The sequence below is a fragment of the Tyto alba genome, unplaced genomic scaffold (assembly GCF_018691265.1).
Source record: "Tyto alba isolate M040663 unplaced genomic scaffold, T.alba_DEE_v4.0 Super-Scaffold_28, whole genome shotgun sequence".
In the NCBI taxonomy this organism is placed as follows: domain Eukaryota; kingdom Metazoa; phylum Chordata; class Aves; order Strigiformes; family Tytonidae; genus Tyto; species Tyto alba.
Window position 1 is genome coordinate 8,472,882 of NW_024881302.1, and position 27,654 is coordinate 8,500,535.

The 27,654-nt window shown below is 39.9% G+C and overlaps 1 protein-coding gene across 4 annotated transcripts; it reads left to right on the top strand.

Annotated features, from left to right (window-relative positions):
* On the top strand, positions 1–26,625 carry TECPR1 (tectonin beta-propeller repeat containing 1). Of its 4 annotated transcripts, none has more exons than XM_042798681.1 (25): positions 1–113; positions 3,140–3,372; positions 5,014–5,196; positions 5,712–5,834; positions 6,515–6,640; positions 8,160–8,334; positions 8,431–8,531; positions 9,971–10,072; positions 10,470–10,615; positions 11,484–12,010; positions 12,856–13,001; positions 13,902–14,057; positions 14,587–14,736; positions 15,403–15,560; positions 16,767–16,894; positions 17,176–17,278; positions 17,964–18,060; positions 18,459–18,538; positions 18,866–18,922; positions 20,448–20,622; positions 21,834–21,969; positions 22,301–22,393; positions 23,104–23,210; positions 23,670–23,789; positions 24,443–26,625. In XM_042798681.1, the coding sequence occupies exons 1-25, from the start codon at positions 5–7 to the stop codon at positions 24,638–24,640; spliced, it is 3,729 nt and encodes a 1,242-aa protein (XP_042654615.1). In that variant the 5' UTR covers positions 1–4; the 3' UTR covers positions 24,641–26,625. The 4 variants fall into 4 exon arrangements, with proteins under 4 accessions (XP_042654615.1, XP_042654616.1, XP_042654617.1 ...); XM_032983644.2 differs by lacking the exon at positions 1–113 and adding an exon at positions 574–595; XM_042798682.1 differs by lacking the exons at positions 23,104–23,210; positions 23,670–23,789 and having other exon boundaries at positions 24,443–24,596.
* Positions 26,626–27,654: the final 1,029 nt, after the last annotated feature.

Below are 27,654 nucleotides of genomic sequence, written 5' to 3' on the forward strand. Positions count from 1 at the left end.
CCCAATGGCTGCGCCGCCCGGACCCGCGGCGCTCCCCGCCCGCCGTTGCGGGGCCCGGGCCCAGCCCCAGCCCCGCCGCGGCTCCTTCCGCTGCGAGGCGAGGAGAGAGGCAGGTGAGGGGCGAGCCCCCGGGGGCCGGGCTGGGGCAGAGTCGCTCGCTGGGAGCGGGGCGGGCAGCGCGGCTGGAGGGGCGGGCCGCCGCTGGACCCGGAGGAGGCTCCGGTACCGGCGGGAGGAGCCGCCCCTCTCCCGGGGATGGCGGGTAGGGGGGTTCCGCGGGGTGTTTTCGGGCAGCGGGTTTGCTCTGCCACCGCCGGAGAGCCGCTCCCGCCTTCCCCCCGGGCCGGCCCTCAGCAGCCCCAGCCCCGCCACCCTCCTCAGCCGACCCGGCCTTAACGCCCAGCTGGGAAAGCGGCGGGCGCCCTCCGCTGTCTGCGCCTCGGGGCGTGCCTGGGTATTATTTACGCTTTCAGTTTGTAAAGCTCTTGGAGCCGCCCGCAGACATAAAGCGTTGCGTACCTGGCTTTGTACGAGTAATCGGGGAGGCTTGTGCGTTCGCTTGAAATGGAGGCAAAGCGGTTTATCGGGGCGCACGGTAAGTCCTGCGGTGGTCCGCCCCCGCGGGCACCGACACAAGATCCTGCCCCCGCTTGAAGATGGGGGCACGTCCACCTTCCCCTGAAGAACTTCATTACTTTTATGATATGCAAGGGGTTGGGGTGTGTTTCTTGAATTCTCTAGCAATCAGTGTTATGCCAGGCAGCTGGAAATTTAAATTAGCAACATACCATCTTCATTTGAGTAATTTTAGTTCTAACAGAAATCACCTGGATGAACTCGGAGATGAGGAGGAATTTAGCAGGTGTGGGTCTTTTTCCAGCCCCCTGAGAATATCAGGCTGCAATTGCATTAACTGAAATGCACCTGAGCCACAAGTGCTGAGCATCCTTCAAAATCGAGGAACATCTGACTTCATCTCCTGCAGCACAACCAGTACAGAGGGGCAAAATTGAAGTCTTTAAAGTAGTTCATAAACCCAAATGCATTTGGGATTTTTTCCATGATTCTCTACTCTCTCAAAAGTTCAGAAGAAAGAAAATGCAGAAAGTCTCATTATCTTGGCTGCCTTTGAGTATTTTAATCTAGCTGCAGCTGCCTGGGTTATTTTAATTGTGTCCCATCTATATTTTTCCTAACTTCGTAACATTTGGAACTTTCACTGCCTTTTTCTGAACTCTACCAGGTACTTTTCTGCCTGCCTGGTGTGTCGTTCCAGGTACAGGCCTTCATTTGTGTATCTGCCCACCTTTAACACACCTAAGCATTACTCTTCTTTATTATCTGGCAGGGTGGATATCTTCATTTGCATATAAACCTTCCTTTACTTCAGACTCACTGACGTTCTTGTTGCTTAAGGTTTAAATGCATAATATTTTCCTCTGTTATAAAGACTGTTTTGCAGAATTTTAAGTGCTGAAATACTGAATGATAATACTGAAAGGGTTATTTTCATGGCCTTTGTTTTCCCAGTGGTACACCTCATGTTCACTTTGTTCCATTCCGTTTTTTCTATATTATGTCCTTCTGTACTATCATACTTTTACTAACATAGAAAGTCAGGATATAAGGAAGATAAATGATGGGTCCAAGAGCAGACCATGGCAGTAATACATGCCTTCATACTCCCGGCATCAACGACAAAAAAAGTTGAAGCTAGAGGCTTCATCATAGTTATGTTGCCACAGCTAATAGGAGAATTTTGCTCATGACCTTCCTCTGGCCTTGCTCGTTCTCAGCTGCTATAAATGTTCTTCTCGCTATTACCTGTTATTCACCTGATGGATTCAGGTTTTTAGGTACTTAGCAGCAGCAGTTGTAGGACTCAGAATTCTGAAACATCCTCCCTGGGATCTCATGTGAACTTACTGTGCCGCTCTTTGACACGGGCCTAGCTGTTTCCAGATTTCACCTCCTCCATTCAAATCTGCCATACAGGTTAGTCTCTCTGTATCACCGCTTATTATCAGTCAGAAGGCAGGCAGGCAAGTCTCCTTAGGCACTTGCGTTGAAAGCACAGTTGCTGTTTGACAAGGAAGTAGTGATCCACAGTGTCTCCAAGCAAGGATTCCTCTTTCCTTTCGTTATGTTGGTTTTGAGTTATCCTTTCTACCTTTCCTGCCCTGGTCCCCCACTGTATAGTAATAGAACTGGAGGCAAAGTTCAAAATCCTAATCACTAGTTCTGACTGTCAGGCATACAGAACGACTGAAATTTGTTCAGTTTAATGGCACCCAGAAGGCCAAGTGACAGAAACCCACTGGCCTTTCTTGACTTCTAAAAGGGCTGGCATACACTTACCACACATAAAATGCTGAGCCCTCCATGAGGGGCAGGGCTGCAGGGCCCAGAAGATGGCAGGTTATTAAGTGGAACTTAATTATTGAGTGGAACTCAACCAGGTCTCTGTTGTCAAATGACACTCTATGTATACTTAAATAAATATCACACCTGTGCACCTTAAGTAAAGATCAGATCCCACAGTGGTCACCAGAATGCTTTGAATGGAGGTTTCCTGGCAGCAGTAGGTAATACGTCCATGGATTAAAACTAGATGTGTGCTTATGGAGAAGCTCCCTTTCACATTTTTTCCTTTGTACCTCTATAGCTATGTTGGCATACACTGAGAGGAGGCTGAGAAGGAGATAATGTAAGATATGATGGCTTTGTGGAACTGAGATGATCGGTGCGTATAGCACCACCAGCATTCCTAGTTCTTGAGAGTGAAGCCTTCTGCTGTAAAATGGTCAGTGCTACTTCATCTCAGTTCAGTGTTGAGTTCTGTCCTCAGCCTGCCGAAACTGCCCTGTTGATGTGGTAAGCCCTTGTAGGATGGACCGAAGTGTGTTGGTAGCAAGGGCTTTGATGTGGCTTTTCAGAGCCATCTAAGAGGTGTAATGGCACAGCTCTGACTGAAAAATATCTCGTTGCCAGCTTTGCATGGGCTCTTTTAAAAAGATCATTCTTTACATCTTTATTTAATTTGACTGATAATGGCTCAGAGCAGGACTGATCTACAGAAGGCTCAAGATCCATTTTTTAAAACTGTCATTTCCATTAATGCCTCCTTTTTGCCTTCCAGACATGGCCATGCCCAGTTCCCTTTTGTGGGCTGTTGACATTTTTGGGAGGGTTTACACTCTGTCTACCGTTGGTCAGTACTGGGAGCTCTGTAAGGACACACAGCTGGAATTCAAACGCATCTCTGCTGTCAAACAGTGCTGCTGGGGAATAGCCTGTGATCATCAAGTATACACCTACGTGTTCTCAGGTGATGTTCCTATTAGATACCAAGAAGAAACCTATGAGAATCAGGTATGACGTGCTATAGGTACCTCTATCACACTGCCACATCTTCATCAGAAAGCAATGATAGCAAATCTGTACATCAGCTGTCTCTGGATGTTTTTCTCACAGAAAGATTGTTTGGTTTTATTTGTTTTAATTTTTTATCTGATGTTTCTGAAGAGTATAAATGTGCCAAATAGCAGGATATTATTTTCATATTTTAATTCTCAAAGGAAGGTTATACTTCCCTGCTTTTACCAAAAGCAACACCAGTGTGTACTATGGCCTGTTTCATGCAAGCCATTTCAGACTGAATGTCTGAACCTGATGTCTTCCTTTCCTTAATGACAAATACACAATCCCCACAAGAAAATGTTCCAGGCAACAAAGACACAATATCAGAAATATGTTACTCTTAAGACAATGCTATTTTTTAGTGTTTCAGAGACTTCTCTAATAAAGTCATAACTCTGCAGTAAAGTACAGTGTTACCAGCTTTTTTGCATAGAAGTGTTAAGATGATCCTTCCTGTGTCATGTACTTCAAAAGAATGTCTTTAAAATAGTACTTTAAAGGAAATTTATCCATTTTGTTTTTAAATTAACCAAAACTTATTTGAGAGAGAAAACAGAAGGATTTTCTTGAGCACATTTCTCTGATTTCTAATGGGCAATGGGATAAATATAAATTGAGAAAGGACATTCATTTACCTGTATGGGTAAAAATACATTATTTAACATTGATACAACTTTCCAGCCATTTAAGAATGTTCCTTTTGTTATGTAAACATGTTATTTAAAAAAGGAAAACTTTAATTTATTTGTTATTTTAAAAATTTTTTGTTTGTTCTAGGCTATGAAAAAAATGGAAAACAAAATACTAGGAAGCACAAAAGGAAATATTCTGCAAGAGCTAGCAATGACAAAATTAAACTCAAATAGCTTACAGATTATGTGCAAAGCAATTTATCCAGATTCCTAGTAAAAGTAAATAATATTTTGCATAAAAATTATAGAATGATTTTGAACCAGTCATTTTCCATGTGCCCTAAAATCTAAGACAGTATTACATGACAAATTTTGCCAGTTTCCTGTTGTAGGTAAGAGTGTGAGGAAAAAAAGGAAAATCACAGCTGCAATGGTGAAAACCCTAGCAAGTTATTTGTTCTGTAACTGACTAAAGCCAGATTTGGAAAAAAAACCCTTCTTGATATAAGATAAAGATTTACTAATATACTTACCTTGACATAGTTTCTGGCACAGAAGCTATGCTATTTTTCTAGTACGGGCAAGGTACTTATCTTTCTCACAGGGAGTAGATTAGAGATCCCATGGCCATCTATACAGCATTATCCTAATGCTGCAGTGTCGTAGTGCCATACATCACCAAAGAAAAAAGCAGTAGTAAAATATGTAAGACATCCCTATTTATGTAACTGAAAATGACTTGGTTGGGACTAGCTCTGCAGTCAGCCCTTCTCTGATACTTAACATAGACTTTGGAAGAAGCTTTTTTAGGTAGGGGCTTAAAGGGTGAACGCTTTCTCATTCATCCCAGGAATTTATTCCTCTTCTACTGCAGAAAGTAAGAAATATATCATTTATGACTTCCTATAGATGTCCAATGAGATTATGTGATCTCAATTAAATATTTTATTATTTCTGGCAGCGTTGGAATCCAGTTGGTGGCTTTTGTGAGAAATTACTGCCCAGTGACCGCTGGCAGTGGAGTGATGTGAGCGGGCTAAAACATCAGCAGCTTGATAGTTTCACACTGCCTTCACCACACTGGGAGTGGGAGTCTGACTGGTATGTGGATGAAAATATTGGAGGGGAACCAACAGAGAAAGGGGTAGGTGAACAATACCAAAAAGAGATTTATTCTGGGAATCCTTAGTCTGTAAAATAAAAGGCACTTCTATAGAAGCGTAAAAGGTCTGTAAAAATAAAAGGCACTTAACTTCCTATAGCTACTTCTTTCTGGGAAATCGCTCAACTATAATATAACACAAGGAAGGATCTTGTTTGAAGGCTTTTGAAGTCTATAGGAGCTTCTATAGAAGCTTTTTTCCTTTGATCAGGCCATGAAATGGTAGCAACTGCATGCCATTGTTATTTAAGATCTTTACTATGAAGAAACTAAAATGCTTTACTGTGTCTTGTCTTTCTGTGTATATCATGCAGAGGAATTTGGATATAAGCCATAAATAGTTCATGGAATTAGCTAATCTGTTAATCAGGGCTGTTGAGACATGCACAGTAACTTGTACTGTATTTGTAGGAGTGACTTGTGCAGAATTGCTCCAAGTTATGATTTCAAGCTTTCTCGTGGTCTTGATTTTCATACAAAAAAACCTCTGTTTGCAGGGCTGGACTTATGCCATAGACTTCCCCAGCACCTACACAAAGGATAAGAAATGGAATTCTTGTGTCAGACGCAGGAGGTGGATCAGATACAGGAGATACAAATCACGGGATGTTTGGGCACAGGTTCGGGATATCTTTTAAATATGAAATAAACTGATTTTCTGAAATAATCAATTATAAGTGCAGGGAAATGAATTTTTTTTTTATCACTGCTCTGTAGGCTGGACCTGGATTCCTGGACATCCAACTTGTAATTCTTGCAAGCATAAATGGAGGGCTGGAATTTTGCATAGAAACCTGTGGCAGTAAGGTGCCAAATCTCACAGTAATGCAATTGGAGATAGATGCTCATCTCCTTTGCAAATTTCAAACCAACTTTTTAGCTTCCTTTGGTTGTTTGGCAAAGCATTCTCTTTTGAGATGACACCTGTCTAGCATGATTCACCAGCTTTGTCCTTTATCTGTGTGAACAACTGTTTTTTAATACTTGTTCCATTCTGAGAATGTACAAAAATTGTAATTTATGATGTTCCAGCTTTCTAATTCAAGGAACGTCTCTATGCACAGTTCTGTGAGTGAAAATCTCCTTTAGTTAGGGCATGAAACGCAGACTTCTTTGTGCTGCTTTGGCAGCGTTTCCCCTCTGTCTGTGTATAGCAGCCTACAATGAGAGGAAGAATCTCTGTGCTCAGCCACTTTAGTAAGTGATACATAAACCAACTGGCAAGAAACAAGTCAGGCCACCAGCCAAATCACCTCTCTGCAGTATCTCCTCTTCTCAGTCTTCCTTGTCTTTGCTTCAGATCGTATCACGTGATGATCCAGATAAACTGCGAGACCCTTTCAATGACATCTCCATCGGAGGATGGGAAATCACCAGTGAGCCTCTTGGCCGTTTATCAGTATGGGCGGTTTCTTTACAAGGAAGGGTATGTGCCTGTTCCCTCAGTTTTCTGATATAAATTGCTACTGAAAATTAATTAAATGCTTTTGAAGCAAGGCAGGTTTGTTACTGTCTTATGTTGGTAAGGAAATAACGCTGTTTGTGCATCTGGCAGAGGATGTAAAAGCTGCTTTGGGACTACATTATGTAATGACTTGTGTTGTAAATCCAAAGGCTTAGTCTCTCATAGGGTTGCTGTTTTCTGGAAGCTTTAAACCTCTGTAAACAGGTGAATGGTAAAAACTTGGGCTGAGTAGTGTCTTATATCCTGACAGATGCCCAGAATGCAGACTGTGGCACTGGTAACAAGAAAACAAGCCTTAAAACCTGATAAAGGTTCTTGCAAAGTATTGTGTGGTGTCGCTGTGGTGGAGATTCAGGAATTGATCAAGAATTTACAAAATGGTTTTCTAAGACTTACTGATCAGAAAATGGTAACCTCCTGACTTGGCAATGTGGAATCCAGCTCTGGAATGTTTTCAATTCATTTTCTGCTGAAAACTATTTATCTCTCTTTTCCGTTTTTAGGCCTACCATAAGGTCTCTCCTCTTTTGCTCAGTGCTGTAAAGATTTGACTCTTGCTTTCCTTTCTTCACCCTTACAGCATGTATCTGACATTCCTTTGTCTCTAGATGATTTCTAACTTGTGGCCTCACAGGGAAGAATGTAGTACTTTTAACAGGTAGCCTGAGATTTCAGTCACACTTGGCACTGCCTAGAGAGGCAAGCAATTGTGGTTACATTGTTTAAAATAAAATTCCCTATGCCTCATACTTCCCAGATACAAGTGACAAGCATCCCACTCTACAGGGTTACTTGATTGACATTGTAAAATGCTTTCATTTCCCAAGTAAAAGTCCCCAGAGAAATAAAGTATTTCTAAAAAGGAGGAGTAGCACTCAGCAGTCATGTTTTGAAGCACTCGTATGACTACTGCAGGATGCTTTCTATGTTTGACCTTTCTATTTTGACTGTGACCTACAGAAGAGTGTACAAACACTAGGATCAAAGCTAACAAATGGACTGGATGTTGCTGAAGGCTACACAGAAAATGGCATTTTTTTATCCATATTGTGGCAAGCTCTGTTGAGCGAAAGTAAGGTCAGGCTATCATCTAACAGTATCATTTTTGTGTCGTATATTCATTCATTCTTGGTTTATATAACATGCCCAGAAATACACTCAAGTGTTTTTTAAATGTTGAAATATACACAGAACTTGTAGCAATAAGTTACTGTATCCAGATTCACTTCCATGATAAAAGTTAGTCTGCAGAAAAGCCTCCTCCCTTAGTACATAAGGAAATAGTCTTCAACTGCATAATCAACATTAAAAAAAACTACCTTTAAAGGTCAGAGTGCATACATTGCATAAAAAAATCCTGTTGTTAAAGGAGGACTGTCCTTCCAGTTTGACTTCATGCTTGTCTAAATGGTTTCATTGTTGTAGTGATATTTTCTAAGTTTTGTTTGTTTTGTGGTTTGTTTTTTTTTTTTTTGTCTAGGTATGGTACAGAGAAAATGTCTGCCATCACAATCCAGAAGGTTCCGTGTGGTCCTTAATCACCACTCCTGGTGAAGTTGTACAGATCAGCTGTGGACCATATGACCTCCTCTGGGCAACTCTTTGGGAAGGCCAAGCTATTGTGAGAGAAGGAATTGATAGGAATAACCCTCAAGGTAAAGTTTGTTAAATTTAGCTGGAAACCCCTTTGATTTGTATAGTGTTGAATAAGAAACTAACCTACACTGCCTTCTGGGTTTTGTTTCTTGCAGGAATTTCCTGGAGTATTGTGGAATCTCCAAGCTCTGAAAATGGGATTATGCACGTTTCTGTGGGTGTTGATGTGGTGTGGTGTGTTACAAAGGATAGAAAAGTAAGAGGACTCATGCTCTGGTTCTGTTTTTTAATTCCCTTTTTCTATCTGCTTTTGTCAAACAGGCAGGTAACTTTCATAGGAAACGTTGGTGACTTGGACTCACTATCCCCGTCGTTTGGGGAATTCTAGTTCTGCTTGCTGTGGTTTGTGATATAGTTGCATTTAATTTAAGGAAGACTTTCTGCTTTTCTCTTGGAAGGAAGTTTCTAAACCCAAGTCAGACAGATGTGGTAGGTGGGTGGGGATGTAATAAGGGGCCTACTTCTAAGGGATGTTAAGCATCGAAACTGAAGGGACTCCTAGCTGCGCAGTCTTGTTTCCACATGGTTTGAAGGTTACATCAAAAGCAGCATGAGGAATATTTTCATCTATGCTTTTCTATACGATACTGTTTTTTCTATCTTCCTACTGTAGTTGTTCCTTCTTTATCAGCCTTTTCATGTAGTTTTTTTTGTATTTATTGACATAGCTGTTATGTGTATGTGTGATTACTTTCTTACTGGGTTTTTAATTTAGAATTATAGAATATCTTAAGCTGGAAGGGACCCATAAGGATCATTGAGTCCAACTCCCTGCGCCTCACAGGGAGTCTTGAAAGTCTTGAAGAATGTACTAGAATGCTCTTGTGCTGGTTGCAATCAAATCCCTTCATACTGAATTCAAAACCATGGATGAATTCTGTGCATGTATAGCAGTTATAAGTAATTGAGTTACTCTGGTTTAATGAGTTCCTGCTTGTCAGCTGAGCCATGGTAACAGACTGTGTCCAGCCTGCTCCATCTGCCGGAGAAAACCACTATAGTAAATGTAGATAAACTAGCATGTATTTCTTGAGATCTGCCACAAGATAGTCAGGTACATTGTCTGCTATGTGATTCAGCCAACAAATCCTAAAGTAGCTGCTTGCTACTATATGACTATATACTAAATACAGATGGAAATTTTTCAAAGTACCCAGCCTACAGACACTTTTGGATTGGTAAAAACTAATCTAAGGGGAGACAATTTAAAGAGCTGTACCACTGAAAAGATCCCTCTGACAGTTCCCTCCGTCAGCCATGCTTCTAAGGTTTGAACACAAGAACACTATTTAGAAGCCCATTCATTGTGACCAAAAATAGCCTACAGTTGACATGTAATAGAAAGTATTTTTCCAATGTCAGAGAAATTAATGCTGTCACAGTCATAACAAAGAGTCTCCTTGTGGACTCCTCTGGCTGAAGTTGATCACAAGGACACATAGTCTGGGTGCTAAGAGTATTATTTTATCTTTACCTGATAAGGGAAAAGAAACAAAGAGGTAAGAGATTTCTTAAGGCAATGTGGCAAGCCAGTATTAGAGGTTAAGACTAATCCACTAAGGAAACTAAATTGCAGCTGTCTGCTTGCTAATGCAGAAGGAGCAAAATTTAGACTTTCTGCTGTTGCTGTTGTAGGTGTGGTTTAGAAGAGGAGTGAACTCACATAATCCTTGTGGAACAAGCTGGATTGAAATGGTTGGAGAAATGATGATGGTAACTGTAGGCTTAAATAACCAGGTAAGACAGCTGTATACCAATTACGAGGATAATTCTGCTTCCCTTTGTACAGGCAGTATTCCCATGTGGTGAGGACTGTCAGCAGTGCCAGTATGGACAGCTGAACAAGAGGTCCATGTGCTTGAACTGCTAGGAAGGAACGTGTGGCTGAATTCTTCACCAGAAGATGAGCAGTCAGTATGTCTCTTGTATGACACATTCAGGTGCAAACAGTTTTCTCTTGATGGTACAGAGTTTTATACTGCATCTACAGTATCAACATTAAGGAAGAACACAAAAGGAAAATGCTATGTCCAGCAGATTTTTGTGCTGTATTTTCCATCACTGCACCTTTTTTGTAGGTGGTATCTATCTGTGTTCCATGCCGTTTCTTTCACCAAGCCCTTTCCTTCCGTAGGTCTGGGGAATTGGCTGTGATGACAGAGCAATTTATTTTCGTCAAGGTGTCACACCAAGTGAGCTCAGTGGGAAGACATGGAAGGCAATTGTATCTGGCCGAGAGAGTGACAGATCTCAGACTGGGAGCTCAATAAGTTTGCTCAGGTACTTAGTAAAATACCTGCTCGAGACTTTGTACACCAAGAGTTTCGATGCTAGGAGATATTTCTTTACATTTAAGTGGTACATACAGGGAGGAATGGGGAAGACATCTCTAATCATTATATATGCCAAAAAGCATTGTGTTTTTTGCTATTAGAATTAACAGTAAGCAGCAGCTGTTGCATTCGGAGTAGAAACTGCAGCTCCCACTTTGGAATTCAGTGCGTGCTTGCAGTAAGGCATGTTTCTCTGGGCTTTACTATCAGTATCTGGAACTAGTCTCTAATAAGAGAAAATGTTACCTGTGAAATACCATGAAGGAGTGTCAACTCTACTTAGGAATTATCTTTGAGTGTCACTGTACACTTCCTTTCCTAGAGAGATTAAATCACTAACTCCCCACTGACTGCTGGCCTTCTGGCTGTGCAGCACATGCCAGTGAAGCTGGGAGTGCTGCAGAACCTATTGGTTTGGGTGAGAGTGTGCTCTGAGTAGAAGTCCCCCTAGCTAAGACAAAAATCATGAAATTAATAATGGGCTTTAAAAAAGCCTATTCACTATTTCATATCCAGAAAATGTGATGTTGCTTCAGTGTTCCCCTGAGAGTTGTAGGCAGTCAACACCACCAATTGTTTGAAAAGATCAGTGAAATACCTTCCAATGTTTCAGATTTACTAGACTGGTCTGCCAGATTTGTGTTAGACTCTTTTCCCTTGATGATAGAGTTTGACTTTCAGAAAAGAAGTCTGGTGTTTCTCTCCTAAAGCTGAAACACTAGGTTGATTTCTGTATGTTTGTGGTCTCAGGCCTGTGCTAATTTATAATGCTTTGAATGATATTTAATTATTATCTATTTGTCCTTGTCCTTCAGTGCTGGCTGTTTCTTTACTGATGATATTCAGAATCAAACGCACGCAATCATTCAGGGTGATGCAGATACTTCCTCTGATACAGAACTTCCAAATGTACCCATGAACCTTGCCAATGTTCCCCCGATGGGAGCTGCAGCCAGCAGCAGTGGTAACAGCACAGGCAACCAGACAGAAGAAATACGTGCTAATTTGACTGTGGATCCTCTGGACTCTGTGGATCAAGGAGAAGCCACTATTGCTTCAACTAGTAATCAGAAAGCTAATCTTGAAACGCATAAGTCTACAAACCCAAATCATTCTGCAGAACTGCAGTGGACAAACATTGACTTGAAGGAGGCCCAAAAGCATCCAGTCCTCTCCCTCAGCACCTTTGCAGAAACATCCAGCCTGTCTTCTCTTGGCATGTTCTCAGTGGGAGCTGATGAACAGTATGGAGCCGATGAGCACCCACTGTGGGCCTGGGTGTCTGGGGGCGGCTGTCTTGTAGATTTGCACAGCCCATTGAAATGGTTCACTGTTCTGTCAGGTACTGTTCAGTCACCACAACGGACGCTAACTCCCAGTCACAGTTCAATATGTTCTTTACAAAAATCGTTGGTTTGGTTATTTTGAACAAAACCATGGCACAAAAATTCTGATAACCATTTACTCTTATTGCAGTTTGTTAATACACGCCATGTCTGAGAATAGTGCTGCATTTATTTAGCTGTAAAGCTCTTTGGGATTGAGATATATAAATATGAAGGTGGTATTTCCTCTGAGTTTCTGTAAGAATTTTGTAAAATAATCTGTGCTGGATCTACAACTCATTTTTAATTGCACTGAAACCGCAACTTCAGGCAAAACCCATAATATCACTGAATAGTAACTGAAAGTAGTGAAAAAGGCTCTCTTGAGAGTTGCAGATGCCACAAATAATTGCCTCGCTCCTACCATTCCTACTGAGAAAAAGGTAAGATAGAGAAAGTACTCAGGTGTTGTGAATGGGAGCCCAACTGATAACTGGATGGGGTTGGAATTTAGATTCTTGAAAGACAGTGAAATATAACTATTTCAAAATAAGCCATGAACTGTGGCATCCCAGTATTTAATAACAGTGTAACTTTAGTGCACTCTATTACCTAATTATCTTGCAGTTCAGTGACAAAACTCCCAACAAAGATTAAGATTCTATATAATCATCCAGTGATCCCATTTCTGTGCATCATTTATGAAGTTGTCTGTAATACATTGATTCCAAATAATAATAATTAGAAAAATTATGTTAGACTGGGTTGATTCAGTCCAGTGTTAAAAGCAGCATCATGTTTTACTTTTCACGGAACTGTATTCAAAGCTCACTGGAGTTTATTGGTTTGGGTTCTGTTCTAGGTTTGTCATCCTCCGTGCAATCTCTGTCTCTGTCTATCACTCCGGCACAGACAGCAGCGTGGCGAAAGCAGATTTTTCAGCAGCTCAGTGAAAGGACAAAGCGGGAACTGGAGAATTTTAGGCACTACGAACAGGCTATTGAGCAGGTAAGCAATGAGGACACTTATCTCTTGCCTTCTAAACACTTAGATCTATCAATACTGGGCATCAATAATACATTTCTGATATACTGACCTGAACTTGTCAGCTCTATATTCTTGTCCTTATTTCTGTCTGTGACAAGTTTCCTAGACTATCACTGTCTGATCAAACACAGAGCAGCAATATTTATCTGAAAACATTAGCTGATAGCTTTGTATAGGAGCAAATGAAGCATTGGTCGGCATTATTTGAGTACACAGAAATGCACAGAGCAGCGTTTGCAACAGTGGAACATTGTTTGAATTATTTCACCACAAGATGAGGATTCTTAATTGAAACAGTGACTTAAGTAGATAAACTTTCCCACTCTGCGATAATTAAGGGATTAATGCAACTTGAATAAATAAAGCAATGATGCAGATGTCAATAACAGCACTTAAATAGCAGCACTTTTGTTTGATGTTCCCTTTGTAATGACTCCTTGGGTCTTTTCAGATTCATTCACATTTTTGGTCTCTTCATTGCTAACTGCCAAATGACATCTGGAATTCATTTGATTAAAAACATGTGGGAGTCCAGCGCTTTAAAAAGATTACGTCAAAAGCCTTCAAAGTTCAAACAGAAGTTGTGTTATAACAAGAAGCACACTAGAGTCAATTAGTATTTCTGTGCTATTGTATTCTTGCAGAGGTAGATTGTTAATACCGATGTACACGTGCTGTTTCAAGTGCCTTCCTATCCAGTTTTGGTAGTTTTCATTTTGTCTTCAGCCGCTTGAACACCGGTACACTCTGTATCAGAATTAACTGATATGATACAGACTAACCTGCAGCAGAGGTTTGGCAGAAAAAAGAAGAGTCATCATGCAGTTTCCTTACTCCTGTAAATTTCTGTTTGCATTGCAGTCAGTTTGGGTTAAAACTGGAACCTTGCAATGGTGGAGGAATTGGAAGCCTTATAAATGGATGGATGTTCGAGTCGCACTTGAGCAGTTCACTGGGAGTGATGGAATGCGCGACAGCATCCTGTTCATCTATTACATGTATCACGAGGAGAAAAAGGTGTGTTCATCTTGAGACCCTTGGGAGTTGCATTGGGCAAAGGAAAAGCTTTGAAGGGAAGGGATAACAGTTTTCTGAAGGGAGACAAATTATGGTACGCTATTGTTTTAGGTTTTGGAAACCAATTCAAATGTAGCTCAGGGTACTAGCAAATTGCAAGCTTTTCTAAGCTGTAGCTCTGTTAATGCTATGTCAGAAATACCCAGTCAGCAGCCATTCACATTGCTTAGACCATCAGCTTTGCACTAATTAGAAATTCTTTTGGAAGTTCAAAGTGTTCTTGATTGTGAAGAAAGAGCCAAGCTTGGCTGGCCAGGGTCTTCATAAGTAGGGTTAATGCATGTTGGCAGTAGGAACCAGAGGTAGTGCAGGACTGGAAATTGAGCCCCATTCCTTCTGCACTGAGAACTGATTCTTTGCTACCCTTGGCAGGAATGCCTTATTCATTGTCCTGAAGTGCAGAATGCTGGCTCTGAGGAAGGTGAATCTGAGTTTGCCTTAGTCGCAATTTTTTTTTCTCTTCTCTTAGTATATCCACATGTTCCTGAATGAAGTCACTATTATAGTTGAAGTTCTGAATGAAGCCAAACACTCCTTTGCGTTGTATACACCTGAAAAGACAAAGCAGCGATGGCCGATCCGCCTGGCAGCCACAACAGAGCAAGAAATGCATGACTGGGTAATTCTGTGAATTTTTCATTTCAAGCTGGTAATATCTGAAATAAAACATAACTAGTCTGAAATCTCAGCATTATAATTACAGTACCTAGGCTACTCTCCTATTTTCACAGTTTAGGTATTTAAAAAGTCTGTCCAAACTTATGTAGAGGCATGTGAGGCGCCCTACCTCTGGAGATTGCATGCTTTCTTATGCTGCAGTTATCTACAGTAAAACCACTATTGTTTTTCCTTCCCTTCCTATCTCCGGATATAGATTAGGCTACAAATGAGGTAGGGGTTTAATTCAATTAGTCTGTTCTGCATAGGTAGAAGAACTGTTACTTGTTGTTACTGTCATAGAGTCTTATGTGCAGGCAGGCAGGCATATATACAATGGAAAAGCATACAGTAAAGATGAATACAATAATGTAAAGATTCTATATAATAATAGAAAACCTGAAAGATACTTCATCATGATCTGCAAACCACATTGGTTCCAGTGATTGTGTTGTTAATTTCTAAAACACTGAATTTCAGTGCCTTTGAGAAAAAGCTGCTAATTCACTTTGCTGATTTGCCAGAACCTGAAAAGGTAAAACTTTGTTTTGTAATACTGACACATCTATGGAAATTTTTGTGCTCACTGTAAACAGAAGCTTTTGGTTCTCTGCTTCTTGTTTTGTAGATGTCTTTGCTGAACATGTCCTGTTGTGAAAGCAGACGGATTCAGGGCCCTCCTTCTCACCATGCCATTTGGTCTGTTACTTGCAAAGGAGACATCTTTGTTAGTGAGCCAAGTCCTGAACTGGAGGCCGGACCACACCTGATGCCATGTGATCAAATGTAAGAGGTTTCAGAAGCTGTTCTTCCCGCATGGGATGCCATCCAGCAAAGACTCTTTCATGTCGAGTCAGTGGTACACTGCAGATGTCTGTCAATGACAAGGTTAACAGCTGCCTTAGTATTCATAAGTACACCTGAAGAAATTCACCAAATCGTATTTGAATTCTTAGATACTGGAGCTATTTGTGATTTCAAAAGCCTTTCTCACTGAGATTCTGTTTTTTTGGGATTACATCTTTAATGCCATCATTTAAATTAAGAGGTGGCCTAGAGTAAAAGTAAACCTAATCACTGTAATTGTAATGTAATTTGAGCCTTTGGTTTTACCTGAGACAAGAAATCTGAAATTCTCAGTCCTCCATAGTCAGTGCAGTCCAGGAGCAGCTCCTTTGCAATTTTTATTACAACTGTGACAATACAGTACTGCAAACTCGTCAAGCAAAAAAATACCATGCTCAGAGCTGGTGGCTTAAAGGCCAATCTTCAAAAAATATCCCCAGTTTCAAGTTACTTGCACAAAGTGTCTTTGAATAATATCTGAGAGATCCTCTAGCCCTTTTCCTTAAGGGTAGTGCACCTTCAATGTCTGGCAAATCACAAAGCAGATGTGCTCTTCCATCTTAGTTTGGGCTATCTGTGACCTAGATGATCTCCTGCCATTCTGATAGCTAAAATACTCCTCTGCAATCTCTATTTTCCCCATTCTTCCCCAGAAAAGTATGATGGCCAACTGGCTGTGTAAAGCCCCAGAAAAGGATTAACCTGCCAAGTTTAAGAGAATAGGAGGAATTGAAGTTCTTGTTTTTACCAAGCTCCATAGCAAATATGTAAATAATTTGTTTTCTTGCTAGATAAAGGCAATTCCTAGATTTTAAAAAAATGAGAATGAAGGTAAAGCTGAGGCAGTTGATGGCTATTAAGACATAAAGATTCTAGCAAGATCATCCTAACTGGTGTTTAAAAAACAGATAGATAGATAGCTATAAAAACAAGCCATAAAATAAAAAGAAAGTAAAATACTTCAAAGCCTGAAAACTACAAGTGGAGGCAGAGGTTCCTTCCAGCTGACTTTTCAGTTGTTGCCCAGAGGCAAATGCTTTCAACTGGCAACTGCCTTTAAGATTGTTCAGTAATAGGAAGGAAAAGCATACATTCCTGAAGGGTGTGGTGTAGAGTAAGTGTAAAATGTTGTCCTTTTTCCCACAGGTTTTGGCGTCAAGTTGGAGGTCATCTTCGACTGATAGAGTGCAATAACCTAGGCATAGTGTGGGGCATAGGATATGATCACACAGCTTGGGTTTATACTGGTGGATATGGAGGTGGCTTCATTCAAGGTATGGACAATTGGTCTACTGTGGTGTGCACATTTCTTACCTCTCTGACTGGGTCAGCTATTCAAGCTGTTTCAGCTGTCCTTCCTTTAGCCTAACTAACGTGTATGGTTATACGGTGAACAGACCACACATTAGGAAGGAACTGGTATTGCAGTTTTATATTGTCAGCTTAAGAGTGAGAAATAGGATAATCACCACTATTACTGTGGCTATTGGAATTTAAAATGTAGGGTCTTTTAAGGTTTAATTTTACTATAATCTAAATAATTTCTTTCTCACAGGACTGGCCACTAGTGCTGATAACATTTACATGCAGTCAGATGTGAAATGCGTTTACATCTACGAGAACCAGCGGTGGAACCCAGTCACTGGATATAGCAGCAGGTTATTTACTAAATTTATTGTATTTATTTACTGTAATTTTTGACAGATACTGTCAAATGTGAAACATGGGGTTTGTTCTAGCTTTTCAGAATAGTTATTACAGTTATTCTACCTTCGGTCTCCTCCAACTTCTATTGTTAACCTGAGATGGAAGGAGCAGTGTTTCTCCATTTTCTAGATTTGTAATTCTCCATTCCAAATCATTTGTAGCAAAACATTACAGACTTTGCTTTGTGAGTGCACGAAGTGTGCCTACTTGCAACATCTTTTGTTACTAAGGCCATACAGCAAAGTTCTTATTAGGATCTACATATTCATATAGATATTTTGTTAAATACTTTGGGTCCTTGAATAGTATATTTGAACAGACGTATTGAAAAAGTATTCACATAGATGGGTGTCTGTGACAAAGGCTTCACCTTCCGATTTTAAATAGTAGTGAGGAATATCACTCTACAGAGGAAAGTTTACGTGGTCCTCAGGTTTGGTATAACTGGAAGCAATTGTGCAGATTCTTTCCCACTACCCTTATCACTCATGTGGTATTTCTAAATACAGAGATTAATGATAGAAGACTGATTTGTGTATGAAAGTAGGAAGTGCTATAAATATGCTTTTCTTCCCTTACATCCTAAATTTGCTGTTGTAAATGGCCTTGCATTCCTTGTACACTGTTTCACCACAGAGGTCTGCCCACGGACAGATACATGTGGAGCGATGCATCTGGCCTGCAGGAATGTACAAAAATCAATACCAAGCCTCCTTCTCCGCAGTGGTCTTGGGTAAATTTTGTCTTAAAAGTCTTTTTAGTAAGAAGGCAAGGCATAGCAAGTAGGATGCAAGACTTGGGCTCAGGTGACACAGATTATCTTCCTGGATTTATCGTAGTGTTTAATCTTGGTTTCTCCCTTTATACAACAGCAGTAGTCTTCCACAGTCAAAAGAATGTTAAGCATTGAGTGGGATTTTTTGTTCAGTGGGACTGTTCCAATCATTTTCTCTTCAACTGAATTAAAAAGACTTGGGAACCTCTGTATAAATTTATATTGCAAGTATTCCAAGGTTTCTACCAAGTCATTGCACTCCAAAAGGTGGAAGGGAAATAGCAGAAGAGGTTATTTTTGTTATACATCAGGTATTGACTGTGCTTGTTATTCTTATTGTCTCTTTTTGACAATAGGTATCCGATTGGTATATTGATTTTAATACTTCAGGTGGAACTGATCGGGAAGGCTGGCAGTATGCAGCAGACTTTCCAGCGTAAGGAGATACCTTCTTCTACCTAAAATCCTATCAGGCAGATGTCATGCTTAAGTTCTCATTTCTTCTTTGCTATTTTGCCTATTAACTGTGCTTTAACAGAGACAAGTGTCTGCCTTGATTTCTCCCTTTGTACAGAAATAGTAACACTGAAATTTGCCAGGGAGGTAGGGCAGCAAGGTGAGCTTAGCAAACTATACTTTTAAGCATTTTAAAGTCAGCAGGCATGTCTGGTGGGCAGATACATAGACAGCGTTCTCAGGTTGGTACTGACGTTGGAGATGCTCTGACATCCTCATGAACACCTCTTTAAAACTGTTTTGGTAGGTCCTACCACGGTCACAAGACAATGAAAGACTTTGTCAGACGGAGACGCTGGGCAAGGTGAGAAACTAAGATATAAATAAATGTTTTTAACTTGAATGCTAATTGCTCCCTTAAAGTCTCCTTTAGCTATGAGGGTAGGAGTCTCATCACCCAATCAACAAAAGCAGTAGTGAGGAAACCTGCAATAAATAACCCATCTCCAATAGAGAAGCTGATGATCTTTAGCATTATGGCTTTAATTTTAAGCCTTTACAGGTAGATACCTTATTTGATTTTGTGGGATCCATAGATAAAAGTCAGCTAGTTATTCTCTATATCTGACTTTCCTTATGGTAAATGATTAAGGAATAGTAAGAGTCTAGGTATATTAGTTCATACTAGGTCACTGGTAATATGTCTTTTATATTAATAGTTTTAATATATGAATTCCACATACTGCATAATAGGCAACAGATAATCCCAACCCCATTTAAGCCACAATACATTATATTTAGGTGGAATCTGGAAAACAGCAAACTGTAGCTATATTCTAGTCTATTCTGCTAAGCAGGGAAAGTCTGTGCATTTGCTGTTTTTCCAGCTTTTCTATGCTTTCTGTACTAGAGTATCTAACAGCTGTGCTAATAAATTGCTGTGAATTTAGTTACAGCTACGCATTGTTCTGTTTGTTATTGTGACGACAAGGCTAGTATTTTGGCCTTTGTACAAAAAACTTTGAAGTAAGGTCCTGAAGCATCAAACTGTTGTTCCAGGATGTGTAACAAAACAAACACCACCAAATCAATCAAAATGGCAACTTGAAATAAAAGAAGCAACTTGAGAAATATCCTTAAGCCTAAATATTTTGTCTGGTTTTAACCATCAGTTGAAAATTGAAAACAAATAGAGAAGAGCTCAGGGCTGGATCCAGGTTTTCAGAACTGGAGAAAGGAGGAGTGTCCTGAGTTTTTTAGGATATTCTTCATACACAGAAGTTGCTGTTGGGATGACAGAATCTAACATAGATTCCCTAATAGACAGTACTACTTCCTTGCAGTTTCCACAGAAAAAATAGACATATTCTCAGAATGACCTACCTCTAACTCTTTAATTTAGAGCTGCCTTATCTCTGCCTACTTCAGGATGCTGTATAACTTCCTAACAGACTCCACCCTACTTGCAAAATTATTCCCTTAACCAAGACAGAGGGAGGAACAAACTGGGTGTGGAGTTCTCTCTGCAGTAGGGTTCTCAGCTCGGGGTCAAATATTCATTATCCAGCTGTTGCTCAGTGAGTTTTAGAGGGCTAGGGAGCAGTGTAGTACAAGCTGCAGACTTCTTGGGTGGCCTTGGTTTTATAAAGTAACTGTTTTTTTAAAAACAGAAACTTTGAGAAATCAGCAATATGTCAAAAATCAAAACCTGATACAAAATATTACTGATTGTTGTAAACCCCTTTCAAATTAAAAATACTAACAGTTATTGTACCTACTTAATGAAAAACCTTCTGGATTGTTTGCACTGAAGTTACCAACAGACTGGGAAACAAACTCAGTTACAGAAGGTACGTACTTCTGACAGGTTTGGGCTTTTTTTTCTTCAGAAAATGTAAGATAGTCACCAACGGGCCATGGCTGGAAGTGCCTCCTGTTACCCTGTGGGACATCTCCATAATCCCCAGTTCAGATGCAGATGACAAAGAAGCAGTAGCACTGTGGGCAATCAGTGACAAAGGAGATGTGCTCTGCAGGCTTGGAGTGACACAGCAAAATCCAGCGGTAAGACTCCCTGCTTATTCTTACTGCCTTATTGATATATTTAATGTAATTATGTAAGTACATACACACAGTCATGCAGTGCCCTCTCTCAGAGCACCTTGTTATTTTTTTCCCTTTTATGTCCCAGATTTGAAAGTCCTTGTCCATCAACTGTAACACAGTTTGCTGCCCTTATTTCTTACCATAGTGCTTCTCTTACATAATCTGCCTTAGCTTGAGCCACAGCACTTGCAGGAGCCTCTCTCAGCCCTTGTCTATCTTCCTGTGAGTGAAGCACTTTACTTTCCCTTTCTGCATTGATCTCTTAGTTCCCCCATTTTTTCTTTTTTTTTTTTTTTTTTAATTGTTGATAATATGTGTATCCCATTTAAATGAACTGATGAGGGATAGAATTTCTTTAAAGTATGGTCCCAATCTAATGCCCATTGAGATCAGTAAGAGTTTGTCCATTGACTTTTCTGGGCCTAGAACTGACTGCTTATTTAAGACAGGTGGGCCTGGATTAACCTACAGATTTGACTCTTCTTATGGACTGGGACAGAAATAATGAACAAATGTCCAGTAAAATATGCAGAAAGGAACAAAGTCCCAGTAACTTCAATAGGAATATTTATTTCCTACTAATAGACACATTCTGAAACACCAAATTAGGGTTGATATGCACTGATTTTAAGCCATATTTACAAAAGGGGAAAAAAATCTAACAATATACTTTAGTGGAATTTGGAGAAAAAGCACAAGTTGAAAATTTATAGGAATTCTTTTTTTTTCCTCCTTTCCTGTTCAATCAGTTCCAATAGCACAGATCTGTAAGGCACTTCAACAGCAAGAACTAGAATGCTGTGTCTGGAATCTGAAGCCCTATATGAGTTGATTTTTGTGAGACTATTGTTCTTTGTAATCAAATCCAAGGGATTATTAAAAAAAAAAAAAGCTGTAGCCCAGCTATTCAGACATGTAGGTGCCTAAATGCCAGTGATATCGACAGAAAAGGCTGTTACAGTCCAACATAGCTATTTTCAATTAGTTGTATATCCAGATATTTTTGAAGATTAGGGACCTTGTTTCTGTTCAGTTGTAAAGTTATGTAAGAATTATTTTTTAGAATCTTTTTCACTATCTAGGGATTTTCCTGTTTAACAGTAATCAGTGATAATTTGTTGCGGAGTTTCTAACCACTGCTTCACAATTCATCTTCCATGATTTGTTAGGGAACATCCTGGCTGCATGTGGGAACAGATCAGCCCTTCATTTCCATCTCAATTGGAGCATTTTACCAAGTGTGGGCTATTGCTAGAGATGGTTCTGCCTTCTATCGGGGTTCAGTGTCTCCAAGAAAACCCGCAGGTAAGTACTTGTACCTTTCTAGTAGTCTTGATCTTACTCGTTGTGTAAGCTCAACTACACTGCTGTGTCTGAAAGAGACTAATCTGTTTAGCGGAGTCCTTTCCAATATCTGTGCAAAACAGTGCATATGAATAATACTCATGTTAATTATAGCAGTTAATTTGCTCTTCACTTGCATGATTTAAAGTGTTTGTTTCTAAAAACAAGCTATTAAAACTATATTAAGTGTAATGTCATTCACAGCTATGTATTTCAACTGCAGACATTTCCAAGTCTTCTCATACATAATTCTGTTTTCTCAATGTTTTACTCAAGTATTTCTGACTTTTAGGTGACTGTTGGTATCATATTCCTTCACCTCAAAAACAAAAGCTAAAACAAGTCTCAGTAGGACGAACGTCCGTGTTTGTGTTGGATAAAAATGGTAAGGATTTTTAAAAATTATTTATCAATGTTACAAAAAATAAATCAGTTTACATCTGATTTTAAAAGGGTAGGCTAATTCACAGCTTTTGCGGACAGATTACTGTTGCTCTGAGAGGATATTTCATATTCAAAGAGATGGAGTAGGCAGCCCACTTAATTACTGGTTTTGAAGACTTGCTTTTTGTTATATCTGATAGTGCTGTAGATAGCAACAATCCCGCACTTATGCTATTACTTTGGGGTAGGGGGAAAGAGATGAATCTCAAAGACAAGAGTTGCATGGAAGGATTTGTCTGGTACCCTAGAACATGCAAAACTGAAGAAGAATACTTTCCTGTTGCAAATCACTGCAAGTTTAATAACAAAGCATCCTTTTGTAAAAGAACAAGCCTTTAACACCAGTCTCCTTCAGAGATCTTCATCTCATTTGTTTTACTTCTCTAGTCTATAGTTCTTTATATGAACATTTTTCACCAAGAAATTTTACAAAATGTATTTGCTGGTTTCCAGAAAATTTCTAAAAAATAACTATAGAAGTAGGAATTCCAATTAGGAACTTCACTGTCCTTCACTGTAACACATTAATCAAAACCACAATACATTTCCACAGAACACAAAAAGTATTAGCTACAGATTTGTTATGTTGTTTACTAGCACTTTATACAAAGCAGACATCCTGAGCTGTAACCAGGACTATTTTTTTTATAGGCAATCTTTGGTACCGGCAAGGTATCACACCAAGCTACCCTCAAGGGTCTACTTGGGATCATGTTTCAAATAATATCCGTAAAATGTCTGTAGGGCCCCTGGACCAGGTGTGTACTGAGCTTCCTCGTATCTCACTAGTTTATTAAAAATGATGCTTAACATACTTCTGTAATAAAATTAAATATTTAGAATTATTTTTCTTTATTCCACAAGGTGGTTGTCTAAATGCTGGAATCCTCATAGCAAGACAAAAATCATGCCAATGAAATAGTGAATCAGTCAGTCCTTTGCTGTAAAAAGCTTCATTAATTTTTGTCATTTTTTTTTTAACAAGGCTATTTTATATATTTAACCTCTCTCCAGCCAAGCCTTACTGTCCGGCAGTGTTTTAATTGTAACACTGCTATCTAGCTGTTTGTTTGGGTGTGTTTGACTGAATTACAGTAGTTTTGGCCTATACAAAATCAAGACCAATTTCTGAAAGTGATCAAAGAGACTTAAAATTTTCATGTCTGAAAAGAGCAGCATGAAGAACATATTTTATTGCCTCTCTTTGCTTTCTTGAGGTCTGGGTGATAGCTGACAAAGTGCAAGGAAGCCATAGTTTGAGCTGTGGGACCGTCTGCCATCGGACTGGTATTCAGCCAATGATGCCTAAAGGCCTCTCATGGGATTATGGTATTGGAGTAAGTGCTGGGGGCATACTACTGCCCAAAATTTGTATAACAAATTACCCATGGGAAAGGAATGTGCCATCCTGCTCCAGCTGGCTAGCTTTCTAAAGTTTACATATATCTGTAGGAAGTTGACCTTTGTTCTTTAGGTTCCTTTTTTAAGTTAACGGGTTATACAATTATAGCTGGGAAATAATTTATTTACATTTGATAAGTATTCATTTTAAATAGAAAGTTATAATGTAAAAATGAGTAAAGTAAGTGCCATTTTTAAAAAATTGATTCCTTATGAGTCTGCACCTAGTTGTTTCTCATTGTTGTTCCCTGTATTGCCCTCCATTTTGTGTGAAAAGCTACTTCAAGGTTTTGGCCCCTCTTAAATTGGTGGAAAACTTGCAGTGGCTCCGTTATGAACGCCTGACCCTACTAATCTCAATTCCCTATAATAAAAATAATCCTCAATCTTATATACCTTCCTGTCAGGGAGGTATGTTGTGTTGTGGTTTGTTTTACGAAGAGCCTTTTTTCTGATTCAGCCCAGAGCAGGATTACTTTCCTCATGAAAAAACGGTATAAAACTAGTAATGTACATGAAGCATCACAAGAGAGATTGTAAATGCAGGGTGATAGTTCTCCTTTTATATTTCTTTATCAATCTTTTACAGGGTGGATGGGAGCACATTACAGTCAGAGGAAATGCAACTGAAGCATCTAGAGTTGCTATGTATGACACTTCCGAGGAAAACCCTGCAGTATCAAAGGATTTAGAAGATGAGGAGAGTAAAGGGAAAACAGAACACTCTAAAACCCCTGTGATGGTCAGTGAAAGTCAAGAATTGGACAGAAATGCTGTCAATTGTTAAGTTGTCACCATCTACATGCTGCAAACAAGCAGTAGTCAGTGTAATTTAAAAAGAAACTAAATGTCTATTGCCTGGAGAGAAAAACATGACCTTTTTGTGCTACTACTATTTTACTGAACTGGAGTTTGCAATAGGGTATTTTAAATACTGGTATCTTCTACTACATCACATGTAAGATGTGACTTGATAGAGCTAATAGTTCTGTCAAAGCAGGCAAGCTTTTTAGCCACACTATATTTCTGACCCTTTACCAGAGCTGCTACACAACCATACAAATGTGAATATCTTTGCAGATGGTCACTACATTTACTTCTTTTTTTATTAATATTACAGTTCCCTTCCCTGCATTTCTCTCGTATTTAAGCAGAGATGAAGATGTCATACCTATTTAAATGAATTACAGGCAAACGTAACTGGTCCTGATTGTGCAAACATTTTTATGTGCACATAACTTTGTTTATGTGAGTCCTGCTTATGTAAGCATGTAGCTTGGGTCACGCTATTCTTGCTCCCATCAGTAAAATTAAATTCTATACAATTCCGCTTAGGGTACGGTCACCAATAAGGGCCAATTTTTGCTACCTGTGCTCACAGTGAATAATAGTACCTTAATCAACAAGTGGAGCCACTGGTTTCAGTGAGACGATGGGAAGAGCACTGTCCTATTCAGTCTGACTAAGAGTGACAAAGTTTCATTGTCAGTCCAAATGGTGGTCATGTTTTGTCTCCCTCTTAAATGGAACCGTGCTCCCTGAAGTATACAGATGCCTACGTCATGAGGTTGGAAGGCACCAAACACTTGAGTTCGGCTGTGTTCCAGATCATTGCAAATTATGCTTTCATAGTAAAAGACAAGAAGGTTTTAAATAAGATTCTGACTTCACAGTGGTAGGAACGCAAAACAACTTTACTGGTTCCAGTGGAGTTTGCCAACGTACACTAACATGGATTTGGAATAAAGCTCTGCTCTTTGTTTTTAGTAGGTGATTGATTCACCCCTTCCAACAAAAAAAACCCACTCTTTATTCTCAAAAAAAGCTTTTTTTCCTGTCTTTCTTACTATAATTGGACCATGATGTGAAATTATTATTTGAAATCCAGTCCTTGAAGTCCTGAAAAAGCCTCATACAATAGCTTCAGGAAGGCACCACCTTTTTCCCTGGGCAGCAGTTTACATTCATTTTCCTCTCTGTATGTGACTGTATATGGAGTTATTTTTATATGATGAGCAGTGTGGTGTGGTCTCAGTACTGTATTTGTAGAAGTAAAACTTATGTTTGCACGTATTTAAAGAATATATTTGGTATTTTAATGCCAAGGAAAGCACTGTTTCCCAGTCCAACTGTGAATGAAGCTTCAAGATGCTCTACTGTTTAAAAAACCTGTTTATCTTTCCAGTATGTGATTAGAGATTTCTGGTTTATACGTATATTGTGGGAGTACCATAAATAACATGTTTGCATTAATCACCATAATAGATTTTGCGTAACTTGCACAGTATCTTGTCTAAATAAATAACTTTATTACATGTATTTCTAGAGAATTATTAGGATTGTATTTTCTCTGCATCGTATTGAAAAAAATTTTCTTATAATAGTCAGTGTTTACATATCCAACAATCAAACTGATTTCATACAATAAGCTTTATAATGTACCTTTGCATTTTTCCCTACATTGCCAAGTTTCACTTACTTTACTGTAAAAAGCTGGGTTTAAGTGAACAAAAGAAATTATGTTTGAGTCCTAAATACTTGCCTTTTGGAGCTATTATTTAGAAAATTATTTAAAAATATGTCATTGTTGTCGCTACTTAAACTAAGGAAAATTGACTTTAAATTGAAGCAATTTTGAAAAATAAAAGTAGTTTATCAGAAAAAAGTGCTTCTTATGAAATCCCTATTGACATGTCCAAGAAGGCAGCACTTTGTAGCAAAGTACTATTGTGGAATTAGCAGTTGTCATTCTATTAAAATGCGTGTGTCCTGTGCCTGACTATTCATTGGGGTTGGCTGTGTTTGGAAAAGGGGTAACCTTCATCTGTCTCCTCTACTACTGTATTTATAGCTAGATAGTACATACCATTTGGGGCTTAATATTTTAAATGCCTGTTTGCAGGAAGTCCTGTCAGAAGTACACTGCCACAAGCATTTAAACTCTGTATTTATAATGGTAATATCAGTATAATTGGTTCCTAAAGCGATGTGCAATTCTTAATCAATGGCAGTGTTAAAATACTGCTTTTCCAACTCACTCATTTCCTTCCTCTGCCAAAGTAACCAAATAGCAATTTAAACATGGCTAACCCACAAAAACATTTCAGGGGTGACAGTATCTGGGAACTCTTAGGTTTCTTTTATAATGGTCTAGCAGACTAATGAAAGAAGCCTACAAAAAATGATCATCTGCACGTGCTTAGTCATCACTTACTGTATGACACAAAGAACCACAGAATTTAGGCTTGAAGGGACCTCAGGAAGCCATCTAGTCCAACCCTCTGCAGGTCTAATACAACCAGGCTACTCCAAGCCCTGCCCAGTTCATCTCTGAACACCTCCAAGGATGGAGGTTCCACAGGAACCAGCTGCCGCTGGTATCTGAGGCAGCCCGGGGCAGCAGTGTCCTTCCCCCGGGGCAGAGCTCCGTGCTGTAACACAGTGCCAGGCATCCCGCCCTTCAGCGTCTTCACACGGGCTCGAAGCCGTCCCCAGCGGAGCTGCGGGGCCTCTCCCTCCTCTGCTCCGCTGCAGAGCGATGGCCAGCGCTGAACCGCCCGGCCTCCCCGCGCTCCCTCAGCAGGGGCAGCGCCCCCGGCTCCTCTCGCGAGAGGACGAACCCGCCAAAACACCGCCCCCCCCCCCCCCCCCCCCCCCCCCCCCCCCCCCGGCCACCGCCGCTCACGCCGCCACCGCTGGCCCAAGCCCCTGGCGGGAGAGGCCGGCACCGGGGTCCGGATCATCTCCCCACCCTGTGGGGAGTCCACACCATAAACGGCTACACCAACCTTCCTAGCTTCT

Coding starts and splice junctions, on each gene's coding strand:
- TECPR1 (XM_042798681.1), top strand. CDS start 5: ATGGCTGCGCCGCCCGGACCCGCGGCGCTCCCCGCCCGCCGTTGCGGG. Junction 8,335..8,430: donor TGATAGGAATAACCCTCAAG/GTAAAGTTTGTT, acceptor TGTTTCTTGCAG/GAATTTCCTGGAGTATTGTG. Junction 21,970..22,300: donor GTCTCCAAGAAAACCCGCAG/GTAAGTACTTGT, acceptor TCTGACTTTTAG/GTGACTGTTGGTATCATATT.